We start from the raw sequence: 19,796 nt of genomic DNA on the forward strand, positions 1-19,796 counted from the left end.
TCTCTGCTGTAGGTAAAGGTGTCGTAGGGAAGAGAGCCAGAGGGAGGTATGATTCCAAAACACCATTTGCTTCCCCAGAGGCTCTCTGGGGCTCAAACTCAGGTCGTGAAGGACTCGCAGGATAATTTACGTTTGCACGTAATTCCAACTAGAACAAAGGTAGGAAGCTATACTTCTGGGGTGGCTGCACCTTGCAAATGTTTTTTGTTTTGTTTTGTTTTCTCCCCGCCGCACCACGCAGCACGTGGGATCCTAGTTCCCCCACCAGGGACTGAACCCGTGCCCCCTGCCTTGGAAGCGCGGAGTCTTATCCACTGGACCACCAGGGAATGTACCTTCTGATGCAGCTTTGTCAGCAGAAGCAGAGACAGGTGGAAAGGCCTGCAGACACAGGTGGCAGTTGGCCTACAAACTCCCCAGTCTGCCGGCTGGCTTGTGACTCTAAAAGGTGTCGCTGGAGCGAGGCCCGGGCCAGCCTGCAGGAGAAGCCCGGCCACGGGACGGCACGTGGGAGAGAGGACACAGAGACGGCCTCCCCTGCCGCCCAGCACTGCCTGTCTCTGCTCGTCTGTGCGTGGAGGTGGACCACCACACGCTCCTGTCCTGTCTTCACATGCCAGCATCTCGGCCGAGCCACTGAAAAGCCTGGTATTTCAAGGGAAAGTACAGAGGAAACATCTTAAGGCCAACTGGTGCCTACCTCTCTCTCTCACCTTCCTGCAGTACATACAACAAATGAATGTCTCCAAACCTCCGGATCAAACAACCCTCCAGACAAAACTCTCCCATTCCCGTCTTCCATGTTTAACAGGAAAAGCCAATCACAAAATTTGTACCATGGAATCCAACATTCGAATGTGAGCAAAGCTAAAATGATGCTCAGACACACACGTATGTGGTGAAACTATAAAGAAAAGTGAAGGGAAGGAGCTTCCTCTGGGGTGGGCGGGGGGTCAGTGATCAGGAGGCCCCGAAGGGGCTTCAGTGGAACTGCTAGCAGTCCTACCTGGGGGCGGGTATCTGTCACCTGTTTTATCACTCTGTGTTGAACCTGTTTCTGCACATGCATGTCTGATGGGATTTCACAAGCGAATGTTTAAAGTCATACATAAAATCTCAAGTTCTCCTCTCCCCTCCAAACCCCCAAAGCATAAACAGAACCAACCAAAACCACAGAGACTATAAACCACTATAGCATCACTAAATGTGAGGGCGCTCCCGATGCCAGACACCAGCAACCACGATGCTGTGGCGGAGGTGCCGACATCAGCCGTCTGGGGAGGAAAGGGAAAGGGTACCCCCAGTGCAGCCCTCGTAGGGTCCAGGGAGGGGAACACCTGCTCTGAGGCTGCTCTGAGCAGCCGGGAGGCACCAAGTCCGTGGTGTGATGCCAGGAGGGGAGCAGCCTGTGGGCTGTGCTGGCCTCATCCCCTGAGCACATCTGGCCCCCCTTCTCTGGGGCCAGGGCTGGTTCCAGGAAAGGAAAGACACAGGCCGATGGGTGTTTAAAGCAGCTCGGCCTCCACTTCCTCCTGAAGCCTCTGGATGCGCTGGCTCTTGGGAAACCATGCAGAGCCCCCGGGGTGTCTGGTCATTTGTCACATTAAATTTTTTTTTTGGTCCATTTTATTTATTTGGCTTCTGAACAATGACGATCTGAAAGTTCCTCTGAGTTCATGATTTATCTGAGTCCTTTTTACAATTTATATTTTTCTTAAGTAACTGAGACTAAACAAATGCCTTCATTTTAGAAATTTTAGTAACACTGTCATCTAGAAACAGGTAAAAATATTGCTCCTGCATTGACATTAGTTAGCACAGCCATCTTCAAGCAGTATTTTAAAACTTAAGTCCTGTTCATAGGACAGTAAAAACGTTAGGCAAGAGACAATTTTTCAATATCACTACTGCAATGTAATATGTATAAACCAGATGCTTTAAGCCATGAAACAAATGCAGACTTTCTTTTCCCTGGAATATAAACAGGATTCTAGGCTTACTCTATTCAGTAGTAAGAGTTTAAGTGATTTTTTTTCAAAGCCCTGAAAAGAAAACATACTCTTTATCTTCATCGTCTGTAACATTGTTTTGTGTATCTAGTTTTCAGTACCAGAAGGCTGTAAACTTTGCATCAGCAAAATCTAACTCAATAAAAGCTTTATAAGCATTTGAAATAGAGTAAAATATTAATTCTTGTCTGATATCACTGGGTTGTACTCTACATAGTTCCATATAAGCTAAACAAGAAATCTGACCCTTCTAAAAATGCTTAAGTGTAAAGAGGAGGGTTTAAATAAGAAATAAACATCAAGGTCTGTCATGATTAAGCTACATTCTAAAAAGGCACCAGCAGATTACAATAGGGTGACATGATTTTCATGTTTAAGTTCAGTGAAAACTGTATATACTGTTTTTACTCTTAAACACAAGTGGTTTATACTGCATCAGGGCTGCTAGCCCCAAGAAAGACATGAACATAGAGAGGTCTTATCCAACTTCAGTATTATTTCTGTAGTAATGTGAATAAAATCCAACCACTGCTTGGGCAACCTTAGGAGAAAGCAAGCCTAAGAGATGAAGACATTTACACCTTTTAATTATACTGTTACCTTATAAAAATGTGAGACTCAACATCTGTTTCCCTAAAAGCAAAGCACTAAACGGTCTCCAGTACAGCAACCTAGCTAATAGTTAAGATGTGTTTAAAATGTATGCAGGACCTTTAAGGCTAGAACACGTCAAGGAGTTTTTCTGAATTACGTATATTCAAACGATGGCGTTATAATTCAAGCTGAACGACAACAACAAAATCTTGACAAAACAGGAAATGGGAGAAATAAGTGGTTTCTGAGCTAAACGTGTTCCATCTCACAGTAGAGTGAATCGCTGGGAAACGTAGGCACGGAGTAGACAAGCTCCATGTGAAGAAAGCTGCACACAGGATTCAAAGGAGTTACAGTACACACTCTTGTTTTGTTTTTTAAACATATAGGCTCAAAAAGCTGTTTTATCAGGTTTTTTTAATAGCACATCTTTTGGGGCTCCCCTGGTGGCGCAGTGGTTGGGAATCTGCCTGCCAATGCAGGGGACACGGGTTCGAGCCCTGGTCTGGGAGGATCCCACATGCCGCGGAGCAACTAAGCCCGTGCGCCACAACTACTGAGCCTGCGCGTCTGGAACCTGTGCTCCGCAGCAAGAGAGGCCGCGACAGTGAGAGGCCCGCACATCGCGATGAAGAGTGGCCCCCGCTTGCCACAACTAGAGAAAGCCCTCGCACAGAAACGAAGACCCAACACAGCCAAAAATACATAAATAAATTTATAAAAAAAACAAAAGAAAAGAATCTGCCTGCCAGTGCAGGGGACACAGGTTCGAGCCCTGGTCCGGGAAGATCCCACATGCCGCGGAACAACCAAGCCCGTGTGCCACAACTACTGAGCCTGCGCTCTAGAGCCAGCAAGCCACAACTACTGAGCCCTCGCTCCTAGAGCCCGTGCTCTGCAACAAGAGAAGCCACTGCAATGAGAAGCCTGTGCACTGCAATGAAGAGTAGCCCCCACTCGCCACAACTAGAGAAAGTCCGTGTGCAGCAACGAAGACACAATGCAGCCAAAGATAAATAAATAAAATTTATATACATATATAAAAAAGCACATCTTTTAAAAATAAATTCTCACTTTTCATTCCAAAAATGTAAGAAGCAGTTTGCAAGAATTCATGCAAACGTGTTTCTCTAAGGCCATGAACTGGTTTGCTAAGTTGCATTGTTTTATTCGAGTAAAAAGCCCTTCTAGAATAAGGGGTCTGTAAAGGAAGCCAATCACCTTCAACTGCAGGGCCCGCACACTTGTAAGGATCTCGATCACTCTGAAAGCCAAAAGGGCGCCCGCTCATCTGAGCGTTAGCAATATGGTTTCTATCTACAGTTTTAAAAATCTAACGCATGTTAAGTTTTCCTGGCAGATTCTTTTTGTATGTTACAAAACGGAAAAGCAAAAGCTTAGAATAAGAATCCTTTTCTCTTAGAAAGGTCAAACATTAATCACCGTGGCTCCACCGCCCTCCCCCATGACCCTCCCCCACGGCAGCCAGCTTCCCTCTGACCGCGGCAGGTGCAGAGACGAGAGCACGGGCTGTGGGGAACGTTACATGTTTATTATGACATTCTGAGCACAAACTAGACGGCGCAGACGTGGGGCGAGATTACAACCTGCACAGCGGAGTCTACGTCACAAACAGTGCAACATGCAACCGCCGGGCTCTGCAGGGGGGTCGCCGCAGGCGGCAGCAGCAACTTCCAAAGGGCTGTGGCAAATGTCCAGAAATTCCAGCAGTGGCTTGTTCTTTGATCTTATGCTGCCTCGGTGGAGAAGGAAACAGATCCGGGTGAAACGAGATCACAGAAGTGAGTGACACGTGAGAGCTTCAGGGGCTCCGCCAGACCGCCTGCTGCAAGTTCCACTCACATCCGCTTCTATGGAGGCTGAGGGCCACGGGATCTCGGGGGCTTGGTCCCGGGACCCCTTTCCCACCCGCCATGCGCTTTGGCCCTGACGGGCTGAGCACTGGCCACGGCCGTTTCGTCCAGGGGCTTCAGCGCCACCTCGCTGTGCTCGGAGGTCCCAGCCCCCCAGCAGTGGCCTCGCTCAGCACCCAGAAGGCGCACTTCCGGGACCCGCGCGTACGAGCCGGCCCAGGGGCCCCGTGCAGCTCGGTGTCGGGGAGAGATGTCAGGCCCCCGGGGAAGCTGCAGCAGCAGCAAACATAGCAACGCGAGGTGTTTCTGTTTCATCATCTGGGTCCCTGGCAGGGGCTAATGACAGCCAATCCACAGGGCCAGCTGAGCAACACAGGGTGCGGGGGGACCAGCTGCCTCCAGAAATGAGCCCCACTGACAGAAAGCCAACCCCGCCCTCGGGTCCCAATCGCAAACGTGTCGGGCGTCATTAGTCCGCATGAAAAACATCGAGGGCCGCCCAGCATTCAGGAGACTCCCGTGACGACCGGGAGGTGCGGGGGCGGAGCGGGGCCTCAGGAGGACCTGGCCCAGGGACCAGCGGCAGCGCCCTTACTGCCGAGGGCTCGGTAGCTGCTCGCGGCTCTGACCGTCCACCCGTGACTCAGGCGCTGGACCAGCAGCCAGTGGGAAACGACTGCGGAGCGGCAGCCGCTCCCCGACCCTCTGTGCCAAGGCCATGGCCCGACTGAGGGTCCAGGGACAAAAGCTGGGCCCGAGCTAGCGAGAGGGCAGGTTTGGGGACACAACGACACCAGTGACACGAGGGCACTGCCGAGACAAAGACCCAAGTTAACATCGCAGAGCCTTGGTCGTTTAACAAGCCTGAAGTGGATATATTTCCTAGTTGCAGCATTACTCACTGTGAACCAAAACAACTTTTCTGCCTCTTAACACATCTGGGTTTCCAGAGCCGCCGGCCTCTCTTCCGGGTACAGACGCCCCCTCCGCAAGGAGGAGGGCAAAGGCGGGGGCCTGTGGGGACACCCGGGTCATCAGCCGGCGGGGGCCTCGTGAAGGTCCTTCCAAACAGCCTCAGGGCACTCTTCCAACACGTGAGGGACACGAGAGGGTCTCCGTGGAGGGAGGAGAGGACTTACAGACTGGCCCACTGAGTCACACGGCCCGGGTCTCAGCTTCGATTTTCTGCTCCCCGTGCAAGCTCTCCGGGTCCTGGAGCTGAGCCACATTCTGGCGGAGGGCGATCTCGGGGCCGCCGCCATACAGGTTATTCAGGTACACCCAGGTCTCCTCTGAGATCTGCCCGTAGTCAGCTCCTGCAGGGCCCGAGAGGCTACCGGTCAGGCTGGGCTCGCCCTCGCCCCCTCGCTGAAGCCACCGTCTTGGCAGTGGGGGGTCTGGGAGGGCCAGGCCCCAATGGGGACGGAGGGCAACCATGGGCTTCCGTGCACAGCTGTAAATGGGAATCTTGGGATTTTCCAGGGGAATGTCCATTCTCTGAGGACCCGAGAGGGCACTACGATGGCTGCAGCCCCTCATTTCCCAGGGGGTGGGGTTCACGCAAAAGGGCAGGCAGGTGAGGTGGCGGAGTGGCGAGAGGGCGTGGGTAGGGGCAGAGGGGCCGTGGGAACCACACAGAGGCCAGGCACCTTGGCCCATCCGCTCGAGTCTTGGACCTGGACACGGACAGATGTCACAGCCCGACTCAGACAGGTGGCAAGGGGGTGCCTGGTGAGACCTGCAAGCCAGGAGGGGCAGAGGGGAGCCGGGCTGGGGCTGGTGAGACTCTCACCCTGCTTCAGTTGGATGTGGCCGCTTCCTTTGACTTGTGCGATCCTGCTGTTGTCAATGGGCCCGGGGGGCTCTGGAACAGACAGGGCTCAGGCTCAGTGCCTCTGGTCCTCTGCAGCAACGGGAAGAAAGCCCAGTCCCCTCCTCCGCCACAGCCTTCCACCCCTCAACAGATACGAGCCATTCTCAAAGTACGCCACCGACACCTGTGATCCCGGAGAGGCTGTCCCGGGCCCAAGGGGTCAGCGTGAAGCTCTTACGGGCCGAGGTGCTTAGGGCACCAAATGCTCATCTCCACAAGTGTGAGAGCCAGAAGGGACTGTGGCATCCCTGGACCCAGCAGAGGGAGTTTTGAGGACTCGCACCCTAGTTTCAGACCTTAGCATGGAGTGGGGGGGGGGCGGGGGGGTAGGGTAGATGTCCAGTGCCGGGTGGACATTGTCCTAATCTGATGGCGGCCGTGTTTGCTGAGCACCCTTCCCATGCAGCCCACTAGCTCAACCCTCGACAACTGGGTGAGGTGAGGCAGGCGACGTGACCGCCCAGCTCAGTGCTGGCAGGAGGCAGAGCCAGGGCCCAAGGTGGGGCTGCGACTCTGGAGGCGGGTTCTTGACCGAGCGCAGCCACTCGGGAGGCCCCTCCCCCTTCCCGCGTCCTGGCGCTCATGCTGCAAAGGGCAGATGTCCGGGGCGCGGAAGCTCCGGGCTCTGCTGACCCCGCCAGGCTCTGAAGCCTGGCCTGGGAGCCGAGTGTGGGACTCGGGGGCGGTGAGGGTGGCCGCGTGCAGGCCACGGCTCAGGCTCAGCTGTTCCCTGCCGGGGACCGTGAGGGACTCTGGGAGCGGCCCTCTGCTGGGGCCTGTTTCCACCTCTGTAAATCGAGCGATCAGAGGACATGGCGTCCAAGTCCTTTCCTAAGAGTCCGAAGCCATCTGTCAACTACAATCTATTATTTAGGCCAACAGAGTCCCCAAGGGAAAGGGCCTGGCAGGAGGGAAGAGCAGCCACCCCCGGGCACCTGCACACAGAGGGTAAGGGAGGGAAGGGGCAGAGCCAGATGGCTTCTGTCCTGCTGCAGTGAGAAGGCCTGGCCAGGGTGAGGACGGCGATCCCAGCACTCAGTGGGGAGGGGCGGGGCAGGGGGGCACCCAAGATCTGTGCCTGCCCGGCAGGTTTTTGGTGTTACCCCTTCAGGCACGTGCCCTCTGGGCAGGCGCCCTCCGCCTCCCGGGACACTCCCAGCAGGTCAGCAGCCCCAGGCCCCTCCCGGCGTGGGGAGCAGCGGGCACGTGCCCTCTGACTCACTCACCGTTGTCCTTGCCCTTGACGAAGGCCTCCCACTCCCGGAACCACTGCATACTGATGCAGTAGATGACACTGGGCGACTCCTCGGCCTGGAACGCCTTGTTCAGCTGGGTGGGGCGGGGCCGAGGGGAAGGTCGGTGTGGATATCCAACACCCCACCGGTCAGTCCCCACCCCGGACTCTTACCAAACACTAGACACTCGGAGAAAGTTTCGAATGCCCAGACAAGTTCAAAGAAAAGAAACGTCTCCCACGATCCCACCACTCAGATGACTGCCGCTAGCATTTGGGTGAATCTCTTGTTAATAACTTTGCAAAAAGCCACTTGAGATCAGACGGTAGATGCTGTTCCCCCACCACTTAATAGAACGTGTCCCCTGCTCACTCCTTCACCGGTCTGATGTCTCATATATAATGACCACAAAGCAGGGTATCTAACAGTCCAACCCTGGACTGCTGAACGATGGAGGGTCCCCGAGTCCCCCCGCTTTAAGCAGCACGAGGGGCCTCAGTCCTCATACACCCCCGTGTCCCCTGCAGAAGTCCCCTTCCTTAAAATGGGATCACGCTGGGTCCTACCTTGCACCTTGCTTTTTTCACTGAATGCACCTTTCCGTGTCAGTTTGTAGAGCCCAGTGGTTCCCAAAGGGTGGCGGCGGGGGGACTCTGCCCCCAGGGGGCACCCACCCGTGTCTGGAGGTACTTTTTGTTGTCACGGGCATCGAGTGGGTAGAGGTCAGGGATGCTGCTAAACATCCCACAACCCGCACAATAGAGAACCGTCCGGCCCCTTACTCCTTTACCAGCTGCTTGGCAGCCTCCCGGCAGAGGGACCTGAACTCGCTAAACCCATCCCCCTTCCGCCGATGAAAATCTTCAATGTCAGGCCAGGCCTCTGGCCACCCTGGTCTCCCACAGAACAGGTCTTCCAAACAGAGCCTGACTGTACTCAGCTCCCCCGACTCAGGGGCCCGGCTCTCCCGCGCCCCACCCCCTTCCCCAGGCACCTTGATGAAGGTGTCGATCTCAATCCGCCTGCGCTTGGCCAGCGCCTCGATCTCCACCTGGCAGATGGAGCACACGTACAGATGGTTCACGGCAGGGCCGCCCCCAAACCTGCACCAGGGCGGGAGGTGCAGAGAGAGAGGGAGTCATGAACCCTGAGGGGAGAGCCCCATGGGGAAGGCAGCAGAGAACCTGCTGGAGAGCGAGGCTTCCTGATGCCGCCCTGGCCCGGCCACTGGGCCCCTGGGCGCCCTGTGCGCGGCCTGTTTACTTGTCTCGTCTTCCCCACTCGACTGGCACGGCTACCTGCGCACCTGAGAGCCCACAGCACCCAGGAGAGCGCCTGCCGCAGAGCAGGTGCCTCACACATACGTGCCTAATGGCCGAAGGACAGCTGAGTGCTTTCGCTTCCTCTCCTGGCCACTGGGCAGGAGCCATGGGAGCCAAAGCCCGCCTGGCCTGACCCTAAGGACGACATCAAAGGGAGGCTGCACATCCTTCTGCTGGGGGGCGGGGGCGATCCCCCCACAGGACCTGGGATGCCGCTCCCTGTGGGGTTCTGACCCATCCACCAACCGCAGGACACGGGCCGTGCCTGAGCTGTGAGTGGGTGAAGCAAAGCCAGTCCAGAGAGTCTCCCCGGCCTCTCCTTCCCCGCCCGTCTGACCACCCCCTCGGCCGCGGCACAGCCGGCCTCCCGGATCCAGAGTGACCCGAGCCCGGCCAGGGGCTCTCCCGTCAACGACAGAGTCACACGCTCTGGGTCTTGACGGATTTGAACCTGGAAGGCCCGAGGCAGCACACGCCCCCAGCCCCCTGAGCCAGGCACGGGGCTGGGGAGACACCGGCCCGGCTGCCTGGCGGCCTGCAGCCCCACGACTGTCTGCGAGAGGAGCCAATACCACACTTTGGCTTGACCAGTTTTCCGTCCCCTGTGACTGGGAGGGCCCGGCTGGATGCCCCCAAAGGCGGGCATCTTTTTCGATGCAGACAAGGCTGCCAGGGGCGCCCCACAACTGGTGGCGTGTTGTCCTGCTGTCTGAGTGAGCGCGGCGTGGGGTCACGGAGGCATGCCCCCGCCTGCCCCCGCCTCCCGCCCAGCTGAGTGCCCGGCCTGGACGGCAGAGGCCGGCCGCGGCCGCGGGTACCTGTTGTAGAGGTGCTCCCAGACGTTCTGGGGCAGGATCACCACCAGGTCGTCGATGTAGTGGTATTTGTTGGGCGGGATGCCTGCGGAGGAAGGCACAGGATGGAGAGCGGGGCTCGGCCCACCCGCCCCGCGGCCCATCGCAGAGAAGGCAACCTCACCTCCGTGGGAGCAGAGGAAGGTATGGTTGGTGATGGGCCCCGGCTCGGCGAAGGTGTTGAACTTGTTGAGCCATTCCCGGGACACGTAGAACCGCAGCAGGCTGGGCTCCCGCATGGCGGCCAGGGACACCACCTGCTGCCGCTGCCGCACGGCCTCCTCGCTGCTCTTCCTGGGGTGGCGGCGGGGTGGGGCAGATCAGGAGCCGCAGCCACGCCCCATGAAGGAAAGCCCCGCCTCCCGGACCCCGCAGCATCCCTCCACCGCCCCTGCCGGAGTTGCGGTCGCCATCACCTCCCACCGGGACCACCGGAGAAAACCCAACTCAACTACTTGGGTTTCCAGCTTTCCCACCAGCAGCCAGCGGGCTCTTTCTTAAAAACCCAAATCCTTACTCCTCCCTGGCCTAAAGCCCTCGCAGGCGCCACCACCCCGACATGCACCGGCTGAAGTCCTGGGGCCCATGCGCTGCCCGGGCCCCACCTGTAGAAGAGCACGTAGGCCTCGGCGTTCTGCACCACTGTCTCGTGAACCTCGGTGACGTACTGGTCGTCGAACTCATACCACTGCCCGTTGATCACGTTCTGGCAGTAGGCGATGTAGTGGCCACCTGCGGCGGGAGAGGCAGGGGTGACAAACACCCTAGGGCCGGGGTGGGGCCGGGGTGGGGCCAGGTGGCTGGACTCACTGCCTGCCGTGCCGTGGTGGCAGATGACCGAGAGGAGGTCATAGGTGGTGATCTGGGACGTGCACTCCTTGGCGAGGAAGGGGCGCAGGTCAAGTCCCTCCAGGGGGAAGGAGACGTGGCTGCTGATTTTGAACGAGTACATGACCTCGTGTCGAAAGCGCTTCAGGTGAATGCAGAGGATCTGGGGGAAGGAGGGGAGGCGCCGGTCACTCCGGGGCTGGCCGGGGCCCTGGGACCACTGGTAACCCGACGGGGGCCTCGGAGCAGGGCTCTGGGACACCCACTAGTCCGCTGTTCGACCCGCTCAGGCCCTGTCACCCAGGGGAAAACAAGAAACGTAGTGGCTAGAGCCTTCCAGAGACCCAGGCGAACTGATGGCCCCGCCCTTGACTCTGAAGAACCATGCGTGGGAGCCGGGCCAGGCCAGCTTTCAGGGATAAAGGCAGATGTGACAGCAGAGCTGAGCTGCACTAACAGGACTGGTGGTCAGGATGGGCTGTCCCCGAGCACTGGGCTGGTCTGCACAAGAAGCTGTCACTGGCCCATCGAGTTGACCACCCAAAGAACTCTGGCCACCAGTTCTGTGGGCGCCGACTTGTAGAAGGCTTCTCCACCAAGGCTCCCCAGACCTGCTCAGCCCGGCCTGGCACCCGCGTCGGGCCATGCTCCTCTCGTTACAGCCACAACCCTCGGCCAAGCCCGCTTCTGCTTTGGGGTTTTGCCCACCTGTTCTTTCCCCACTCTCCTTCCACCAGGCCGACCCCCGCCTATGTCCTCAGGCCCCACTCAGATGCCACTTCCTCGGAAAGGCATTCCCAACAGCCCCGCCTATGCCTTACTCCAGACGGTGCCCTCGTCGCCCCACACCTGCCTCCCGCCCGCACGAGACGTGCTGAGGGATGAAGGAGCCGGGCTCCAAGCTACACACCGAGCAACGAGCCTCCCCACCGGCCAGACCCTCCGGGGGGTCGCCCAGCCAGAGCAGCAGTCTCCACGGGCCTCCTGAGTCCAGGAGGGGTCGGCCTCTGCCCTGCACGGCACCGCCCGGGGTGGAGAAGGCCCGCAGGCAGAGTGGCGGGAGGCTGCCCACTCACCTCTGGCAACCGCAGGACCTTACAGTACTTCACGCCGTTGCGCAGCCTGGGAGCAGAGAGTGGGGGACGTGAGCGTCCCAGGGAGGGGGCCGGCAGGCTGGGGAGCACCCCTCCCACCCAGCTCACTCTGTGAGGTCAAGCTATCTGGGGGAGCCCGGGGGAAGTACATGGAACACAGATGGACCACAGATGGAAACAGGAAGTCGGGGAGAAGCCTCTAGAACGCACACACTTACTTTTTACACCGTTCACAGCTATACATGTTGTCACCTAGGGCAGTAAAATACAGAGACGTAGGTTAGCAGGGATGGAAAATGGGGGGGAACGGCACATAGTGACTTACGCTTTAGAAGTAAAATCACAACGTGCTGACTACAAGAGACTCACTTTAGCTTCAAGGACACACAGAGGCTGAAAGTGAAGGGATGGAAAAATATATTCCATGCAGTGGTGGCCAAAAGAGAGCAGGAGTGGCTGTACTTACATCAGATAAAGTACACTGTCAGCCAAGATCAGTTACAAGAGACAAAGAGGGTCCCCTACAGTGATAAAGGGATCAGTTCATCAAGAGGATGTAACCATTGTGAATATACAGGCAGCCGACATTGGAGCACCTGAATAATTAAAGCACGACTGAAGGGAGAAACGAACAGCAGTACAGTAATAGTGGGAAACTTCAATAGTCCAGCCTCAATACTGGATAGATCATCCAGACAGAAAATTAACAAGGGAACAGCAGACCTGAATAACACTGTGGCCCCAATGAACCCAACAGACATAAACAGAACATTCCATCCAACAGCACCAAAATACACGTTCTCCAGAACAGATGGTATGTTGGCCCACCAAGCAAGCCTTAACAAATTTAAGAAGACTGAAATCGTATCTCATATCTTTTCCAAACACAGTGGTATGAAACTAGAAACCAGGAACACGAGGAAACCTAAAAAATTCACAAATATGTGGAAATTAAACAACACATTCCCGAACAACTGATGGGTCAAAGAAGGAATCAAAAGGAAATCAGAAAGTATCTTGAGACAAAACTGAAAATACAACACACTAGCACCTATGGGACACAGCAAAAGCAGTTCTAAGAGGGAATTTTATAGCAATAAATGCCCACATCTAGAAAAAAGAAAGCTCTCAAACGATCTGATTTTACACCTCGAGGAATCAGAAGAAGAACAAACTAAATCCAAAGTTAACAGAAGGAAGGAGATAATAAAGATTAGAGCAGAAATAAAACAGAGACTAGAAAGACCACAGGAAAAAAAAATCAATGAAACTAAGAGTTGTTTTTTTGAAAAGAGAAAAAAAATTAACAAATCTTTAGCTAGATTAACCAAGAAAAAAAGAGGACTCAAACAAAATTATAAGTGAAAGAAGAGACATACAACAGACACTACAGAAGTATAAAGGATCAAAGGAGACTCCCATGACCAACTATACACCAACACAACAAATTGGATAACCTAGAAGAAACGGATAAATACTTAGAAACATACAACCTACCCAGACTGAATTATGAAGATATGGAAAATCTGAAAACACCAATGACTAAGGAGATTGAAGCAGTAATAAAAAAAAACCTCCTAACAAAGAGAAGCCCAGGACCAGATGGTTTCACCAGTGAATTCTCCCAAACATTTAAAGAAGAATTAACAATTCTTCTCAAACTCTTCCAAAAAATTGAAGAGGAAGGAGGACTCCCAAACTCATTTTATACTGATGGCAAAGCCAGATAAGGACACTACAAGAAAAGGAAACTACAGGCCAATATCCCTGATGAATATAGACGGGAAAATTCTCAACAAATACTAGCAAACTGGGCTTCCCTGGTGGCACAGTGGTTGAGAGTCCACCTGCCGATGCAGGGGACACGGGTTCGTGCCCCGGTCCGGGAAGATCCCACATGCCACGGAGCGGCTGGGCCCGTTAGCCATGGCCGCTGAGCCTGCGTGTCTGGAGCCTGTGCTCTGTAGCAGGAGAGGCCACAGCAGTGAGAGGCCCGCGTACCGCAAAAAAAAAAAAAAAAAAAAATACTAGCAAACTGACTTCAACAGCATATTAAAAGGATCATACACCATGATCAAGTGGAATTTATCTCTGGGTTGTAAGGATGGTTTATCATACGCAAATCAATGAACATGATACACTACATTAATAGAATGAAGGATAAAAATCATATGATCCTCTCAATAGATACAGAAAAAGCATCTGACAAATTTCAATTACCCTTTCATGATAAAAGGTCTCAACAAATTGGGTGCAGAAGGAATGCACTCAACATCATCAAGGCCATATATGATAAACCCATAGCTAATATCACACTCAACAGTGAAAAGATAAAAGCTTTTCCTCTAAAATCAGGAACGAGGGAAAGATGCCCAATCTCACCACTTCTATTGAACATAGTACTAGAAGTCAGAGAAAGGCAAGAAAAAGAAAAGGCATCCAAATAGGAAAAGAGGAAGTAAAACTGTCTCTGTAGATGACACGATCTTTTACATAAAAAACCTTAAGACGCCACAAAAACTGTTAGAACTGACAAACTAATTTGGTAAAGTTGCAAGACACAAAATCAACATACGAAAATCAGCTGCATTTCTATACACTAATGATAAAATGTCTGAATGAGAAATAAACAATCCCATTAACAAAAGCATCGGAAACAATAAAACATATAGGAGTAAACTTAACCAAGGAAGTGAAAGATTTGTACACTGAAAACTAGGAGACGTTGATGAAAGGAATTGAAGGTGGATGTGAGATAATAGAAAATATACATAGTGGGCTCTCCCCGAGGTTCCTGGCACAGAGCTCTTAAAGTCCTTGTAATTTCCCAAGTGATAAGAGCACTGGGAGCATCTTTTGTTCTAATATTTGGTCTTTGACCAGGGTTTCTAATACAGAGCTCCTAAATCCCTTGCAATTTCCTGAGTGATGGCAGGGTCTTTTGTTCTGACGAGGTGACTCTGGGTGGGCTTCTGGATTGGGGCTGGCCACCCAGAAGACCAAGCCATAACTGGAAGTTTGGAAGTTTCAGCACCACCTGGCATTCTTCAGAGAGGGGAGAGGGCCTAGAGATGGAGCTAATAATTGATCATACCTACATGAAGAAGCCTCCATTAAATACCAACAGTATGGGCGTTGGAAAGCTTCTGGGCTGGTGAACATGGGGAAGTTTGGGGAAAGGGTCATGCCCAGAGCAAATGAAAGCTCCAGGCCCCTTCCCACATGCCTTGCCCGATGCGCCCCTTCCATCTGGCTCTTCCTGAGTTATATCCTTTTATCGTAAACCAGTCACCTAGTAACAAAATGTTTCTCTGAGTTCTGCGAGCCGAGCCACTCTAGCTGCTCTAATTGAAGCCAAGGAGGGGGCCGCTGGAACCTCCCGTCTATAGCCAGCCAGTCAGAAGCCCAGGTGACAACCTGCACTGGCGTCTGAAGTTGGGGAGGGGGAGGTCTTGTAGGACTGAGTCCTTAACCCGTGGGATCTGATGCTATCTCCAGGTAGATAGTGTCGGAATCAAGTGAAACTGTAGGATCCCTGGCTGGTGTTGCATAATTGCTTGGCGTGGGAAAACCACCAGACACCTGGTGTCCTAAGTGCTGTGTGGTAGTAGTGTGAGAGTAGAGGAGAGACACACAGGAGGAAGACTGAGTTGTTATCACAATGACACAAATAAAGAGATAGCCTGTGGTCATGGAGCAGAAGAAATATTGTTAAAATGTCCATCTTACCCAAAGTCATCTATAGATTCAAAGCAATCCAATGATGTTTTCATAGATATAGAAAAAAAAATCCTGAAATTCATATGTAACTACAAAAGATCCCAAATAACCAAAACAATCTTGAGAAAGAAGAACAAAGCTGGAGGCATCACATTTCCTGATTTCAAACTCTCCTACAAAACTACAGTTATCAGAAGAGTACGGTACTGGGACTTCCCTGGCGGTCCAGTGGTTAAGACTCTGCCCTCCCACTGCAGGGGACACAGGTTTGATTCCTGGTTGGGGAACTAAGATTCTGCATGCGGTGTGACCAAATTAAAAACAAAACAAAACAGTATGGTACTGGCATAAAAACAGACACATAGAACAATGAACAGAATTGAGAGGCCAGAGATAAACCCATGCATATATGGTCCACTAATATTTGGCAAGGGAGCCAAGAATCCTCAATAGGGAAAAGATAATCTTTTCAATAAACAGTGTTGGGAAAACTGGATGTTCACATGCAAAAGAATGAAATTTTACCCCTATCTCACCTCACTCACAAATATCGACTTGAAATCAGTTAAAGACTTAAATGTAAGACCTGACACCATAACACTTAGAAGAAAACATAGGGGAAAACTCCTTGACATTGGTCTTGGCAATGATTCTTTGGATATGACACCAAAAGCACAAGCAACAAAAGCAAAAGTAAACAAGTGGGACTACATCAAACTAAAAAGCTTCTGCACAGCAAAAGAAACAATCAACAAAATGAAGAGGCAACCTACATAGGAAATAGTTTAGAAACCATATATCAGATTAGGGGTTAACATCCAAAATATATAAAGAATTCATACAAGCCAATAGCAAAACACAAATAGTACAATTTAAAAATGGGCCGAGAATCTAAATAGGCATTTCTCCAGAGAAGATGTACAGATGGCCAACAGGTACATGAAAAGATGCTCCATATCACTAATCATCAGGGAAAAGCAAATCAAAACCACAATGAGACACCACCTCACACCTGTCAGAATAGCTATTGTCAAAAAGAAAGAGATTTTTAAAAAATTATTTATTTGTTTGTTTATTTATTTTTGGCTGTGCCACGTGGCTTGTGGGATCTTAGTTCCCCTACCAGGCACTGAAGCCGGGCCCTTGGCAGTGAAAGTGCGGAGTCCTAACACTGGACCGCCAGGGAATTCCCAGAAAGAGATTTTTTTAAAAGACAAGAGAGTACAAGTGTTGGCAAGGATGTAGAGAAAAGGGAACCCTTGTGCACTATTAGTGGGAATGTAAATTGGTACAACTATCAAGGAAAACGGTATGGCGGTTCCTCAAAAAATTAAAAATAGATCGATCATATAATCCAGCAATGCCACTTCTGGGTATATAACCAAAGGAAATGAAATCACTATCTTGAAGAGATATCTGTGCATCCATGGTTCATCACAGCATTATTCACAAGAGCCAAAAGGTGGGAGCAGCCCAAGTGTCCATTGACAGATGATGAATAAACAAAATGTGGCCCATTTACACAATGGAATATTATTCAGCCTTAAAAAAGGAGGGACTTCCCCTGGTGGTGCAGTGGTTGGGAATCCACCTGCCAAGGCAGGGGACACAGGTTCGATCGCTGGTCCGGGAAGTTTCCACATGCCGCGGAGCAACTAAGCCTGTGCACCACAACTACTGAGCCCGCGCGCCACAACTACTGAAGCCCGCGTGCCTAAAGCCCATGCTCCACCACAAGAGAAGCCACCACAATGAGAAGCCCGCGCACCGTGACGAAGAGTAGCCCCCGCTCGCCGCAACTAGAGAAAGGCCATGCGTAGCAACCAAGCCCCAATGCAGCCAAAAATAAATAAATTTATTAAAAAAAAAAAAAAGTAAGGAAATCCTTCACTTGCTACAACATGGATGAGCCCTGAGGACATTACGCTAATAGATGTAGACTAGTCACAAAAGGACAATCACCGTATGATTTGACTTAGATGAGGAACCTAGAATAGTCAAATTCATAGAGACAGAAAGTAGGATGGTGGGTGCCCGGGGGTGGGTGGAAGGGGGAATAGGGAGTTGCTATTTAAGGGATAGTTTCAGTTCTGCAAGATGAGAACGTTCTGGAGATTGGCTGCACAACAGTATGAATATAGTTAATACAACTGAACTGAACACTTAAAAACGGCTATGATGGTTCATTTTATGTTATGTATATCTTACCACAATTAAAAATCAAACAAAAAGAGTTTTCCCAAAGGTTAGTGCGATGCCAATCACTGAACAGAAAAACAGGAAAGGGACAGGAATGGGAAATTTTAAAATAAGAAGTACAGCCAATACACTTAAAAAAAAAAAGTTCAAGCTCATCAATAATCAAGGAAAATTAAAGACTGTTCTCCTTTTCGTCCACCGAGCAGGTAAAGGAAGGAAAACAGGTGAACCCCTAAGAGCTACAGGCGGCGGGGCTGCGGGAGTGTGCGGTCCCAGGCCCAGCCTGGCAGGCGGGGGTGGGACTCTGACAGCGCGTCCCAGAATCCCTGCACGGTGTGCTGACCCAGCCAGCCGGGTCCACTCACCCTTCAGCTCATCAGCGGCGAAGAAGGCGGCGAGGCAGTCTTCCAGGGTGACCACTGGACCCCAAAACCAGCTGGGGGTACAGGATACCACGAACCTACAGAGACAGAAAGGGGTTGGCGGGGGTGCTGCCGGGGCCTCGGCGAGAGTAAGACGTGGGGGCCTTTGGGCTGGGGTCCGTTTGGGCCCAGACGGGCAGCTTGGCCCCGGTGGGTGGAATGGGCGGAAGTCTGGAGCCGGAAGCCTGGGACCGCCAGCCAGCAGCTCCGTGTCCTTGGGAGGGCGACATCACTTCCCCCCGAGTCTCGCCTTCCTTATCTGTGAAGGGGCCCCAATCACGCTGGCCTGTCTTCTGGGCAGAGTACAGGTTCCTGACATCAGGCAGGTAAAGCCGGCCTTGGGGCACACAGTGGGGACTCCGGAAGGCCACCACGGCGCTCCCTACAGGGCCAGGCCTGCACTCCAGCCGCCGCCCCCCTTTCCGGCTGCCCCTTGGTCACACTCTCCATCGTCACCTGCCTTCCGATCCAGAGGCCCACCCGAACCAGGCCACCCCAGGACGGCTGAGGAGCACTCCCACCCCACTTGGCAAACCCTCGAGCCCCCTTCAGCCTCAAGCTCCCTTCCGAACTACACTGCAAAAGCTTGTACTTTGCTGTTAAAGGTCTGTCGCCTGTCGGCCTGCGAGTTCCAGAAAGGCCAGGCCTGGGTGGTCTTGTGTCTCCAGCAGGCGGGAAGGTGGCGTACCGTCGGATATACTCCACGATAAAGGCCAGCCAGCCCTGGGCGGTGGAGCTGTCCCCACAGGAACCCGGCTTGGCTGGCACATTCTGGTAGATGGCCGAGTGGAGCTTGGCCAGGTCCTCCTTGCCAGGAATGGGCAGCGACAGGTCCTGGAATGTCTCCACCGTGGTGGACACCTGTGGGGTCGAAGGTCAGCCTGGGTCTCCACTTCCCAGGGTTCCGCCCTGCCCAGACCAACCAGAGTTTGCACCCCAAACCCCAGCCACCAGGGGGCAGGTGTGGGGCAGAGAGCCTGCTCCCGAGCCCAGGACACGGGAGGCCCACAACCGGGGCCCACCCCCAGAGAAAGGCAGGGGGCACCAGGCAAAGAACCAGCGCCCAACCCCCAAGCTGCGTGAGGACCCCGGTGCGTCCCTCCCCTCCCCCAGGGCGCCCACCCGGTCACAGGTGAGACACTGCACGAGGCTGAGGATGGAGCCGTCGAAGATGTCTGAGATGACGCTGCGGTAGCGCTGCTCCTTCCGCCGCCGGCTGCCGGAGCTCGGTACCTGGGCTGGGGGCACAGCACAGGGCTAGGCCCAGCCCCCACTGGCCTGTCTGGGGCAAGGGGTGGGTGCTAGGACTTGGAGTCAAATCTGTATGAGTCATGTGACTGGCTGTCTCTTCACCTTGCGGTGCCTCACTCATCGTCTGTGGGATGGGGCCCCACTCGTGTCCCAGCCGTGTTAGAGGGTTCAGAGACACTGCGTGAGGAGTTCGGCAGCCCAGCCCCAGGTAAAGAGCGCTCCAAACCCAAAAACGGCAGCCAGAGGTGCGGCTTCCACCCCAGCCCCGAGCTCCATGCGGGGATGCCCTGCCCACCTTCCCTGCCCGCCCGCTCCCCCGAACCTTTCTTGAGCACGTAGGACGGCCCCATCCTCACGGGGCTCGCACGAGGAGGGCTGCTGGCCAGCTTGGCGTGGCCCTCGTGGAGGTGGACAGGGCTGCAGGGGCGAGAGGCGCTGCGCATGTGGGCCTCGTTGTCCGGCTCTGGGGGCAAAGGGGGGACCGTGCTGGAGCAGGGCAGCCGAGCCAGCCCCGGGCCTGG

The 19,796-nt window shown here is 53.6% G+C and overlaps 1 protein-coding gene across 8 annotated transcripts in view; it reads right to left on the bottom strand.

Annotated features, from left to right (window-relative positions):
- Positions 1-4,134: 4,134 nt before the first annotated feature.
- Positions 4,135-19,796, bottom strand: part of USP20 (ubiquitin specific peptidase 20) — a 48,485-nt gene continuing 32,823 nt past the window's right edge. For 6 of the 8 annotated variants that reach the window (XM_032634737.1, XM_032634742.1, XM_032634739.1 and 3 more), the window contains 14 exons: positions 19,598-19,738; positions 19,147-19,262; positions 18,713-18,885; positions 17,968-18,062; positions 11,902-11,935; positions 11,666-11,711; positions 10,572-10,752; positions 10,367-10,493; positions 9,886-10,055; positions 9,726-9,807; positions 8,580-8,688; positions 7,577-7,679; positions 6,270-6,341; positions 4,135-5,793 (listed from right to left, as the gene is read on the bottom strand). In XM_032634737.1, the coding sequence (XP_032490628.1) occupies positions 5,633-5,793; positions 6,270-6,341; positions 7,577-7,679; positions 8,580-8,688; positions 9,726-9,807; positions 9,886-10,055; positions 10,367-10,493; positions 10,572-10,752; positions 11,666-11,711; positions 11,902-11,935; positions 17,968-18,062; positions 18,713-18,885; positions 19,147-19,262; positions 19,598-19,738 (1,610 nt within the window). In that variant the 3' untranslated portion in view covers positions 4,135-5,632. The remainder of the gene's footprint in view (positions 5,794-6,269; positions 6,342-7,576; positions 7,680-8,579; positions 8,689-9,725; positions 9,808-9,885; positions 10,056-10,366; positions 10,494-10,571; positions 10,753-11,665; positions 11,712-11,901; positions 11,936-17,967; positions 18,063-18,712; positions 18,886-19,146; positions 19,263-19,597; positions 19,739-19,796) is intronic. The other 2 variants (XR_004350341.1, XM_032634738.1) reach the window with 2 other exon arrangements.

This window comes from Phocoena sinus, chromosome 6, assembly GCF_008692025.1.
Source record: "Phocoena sinus isolate mPhoSin1 chromosome 6, mPhoSin1.pri, whole genome shotgun sequence".
Classification (NCBI taxonomy): Eukaryota; Metazoa; Chordata; class Mammalia; order Artiodactyla; family Phocoenidae; genus Phocoena; species Phocoena sinus.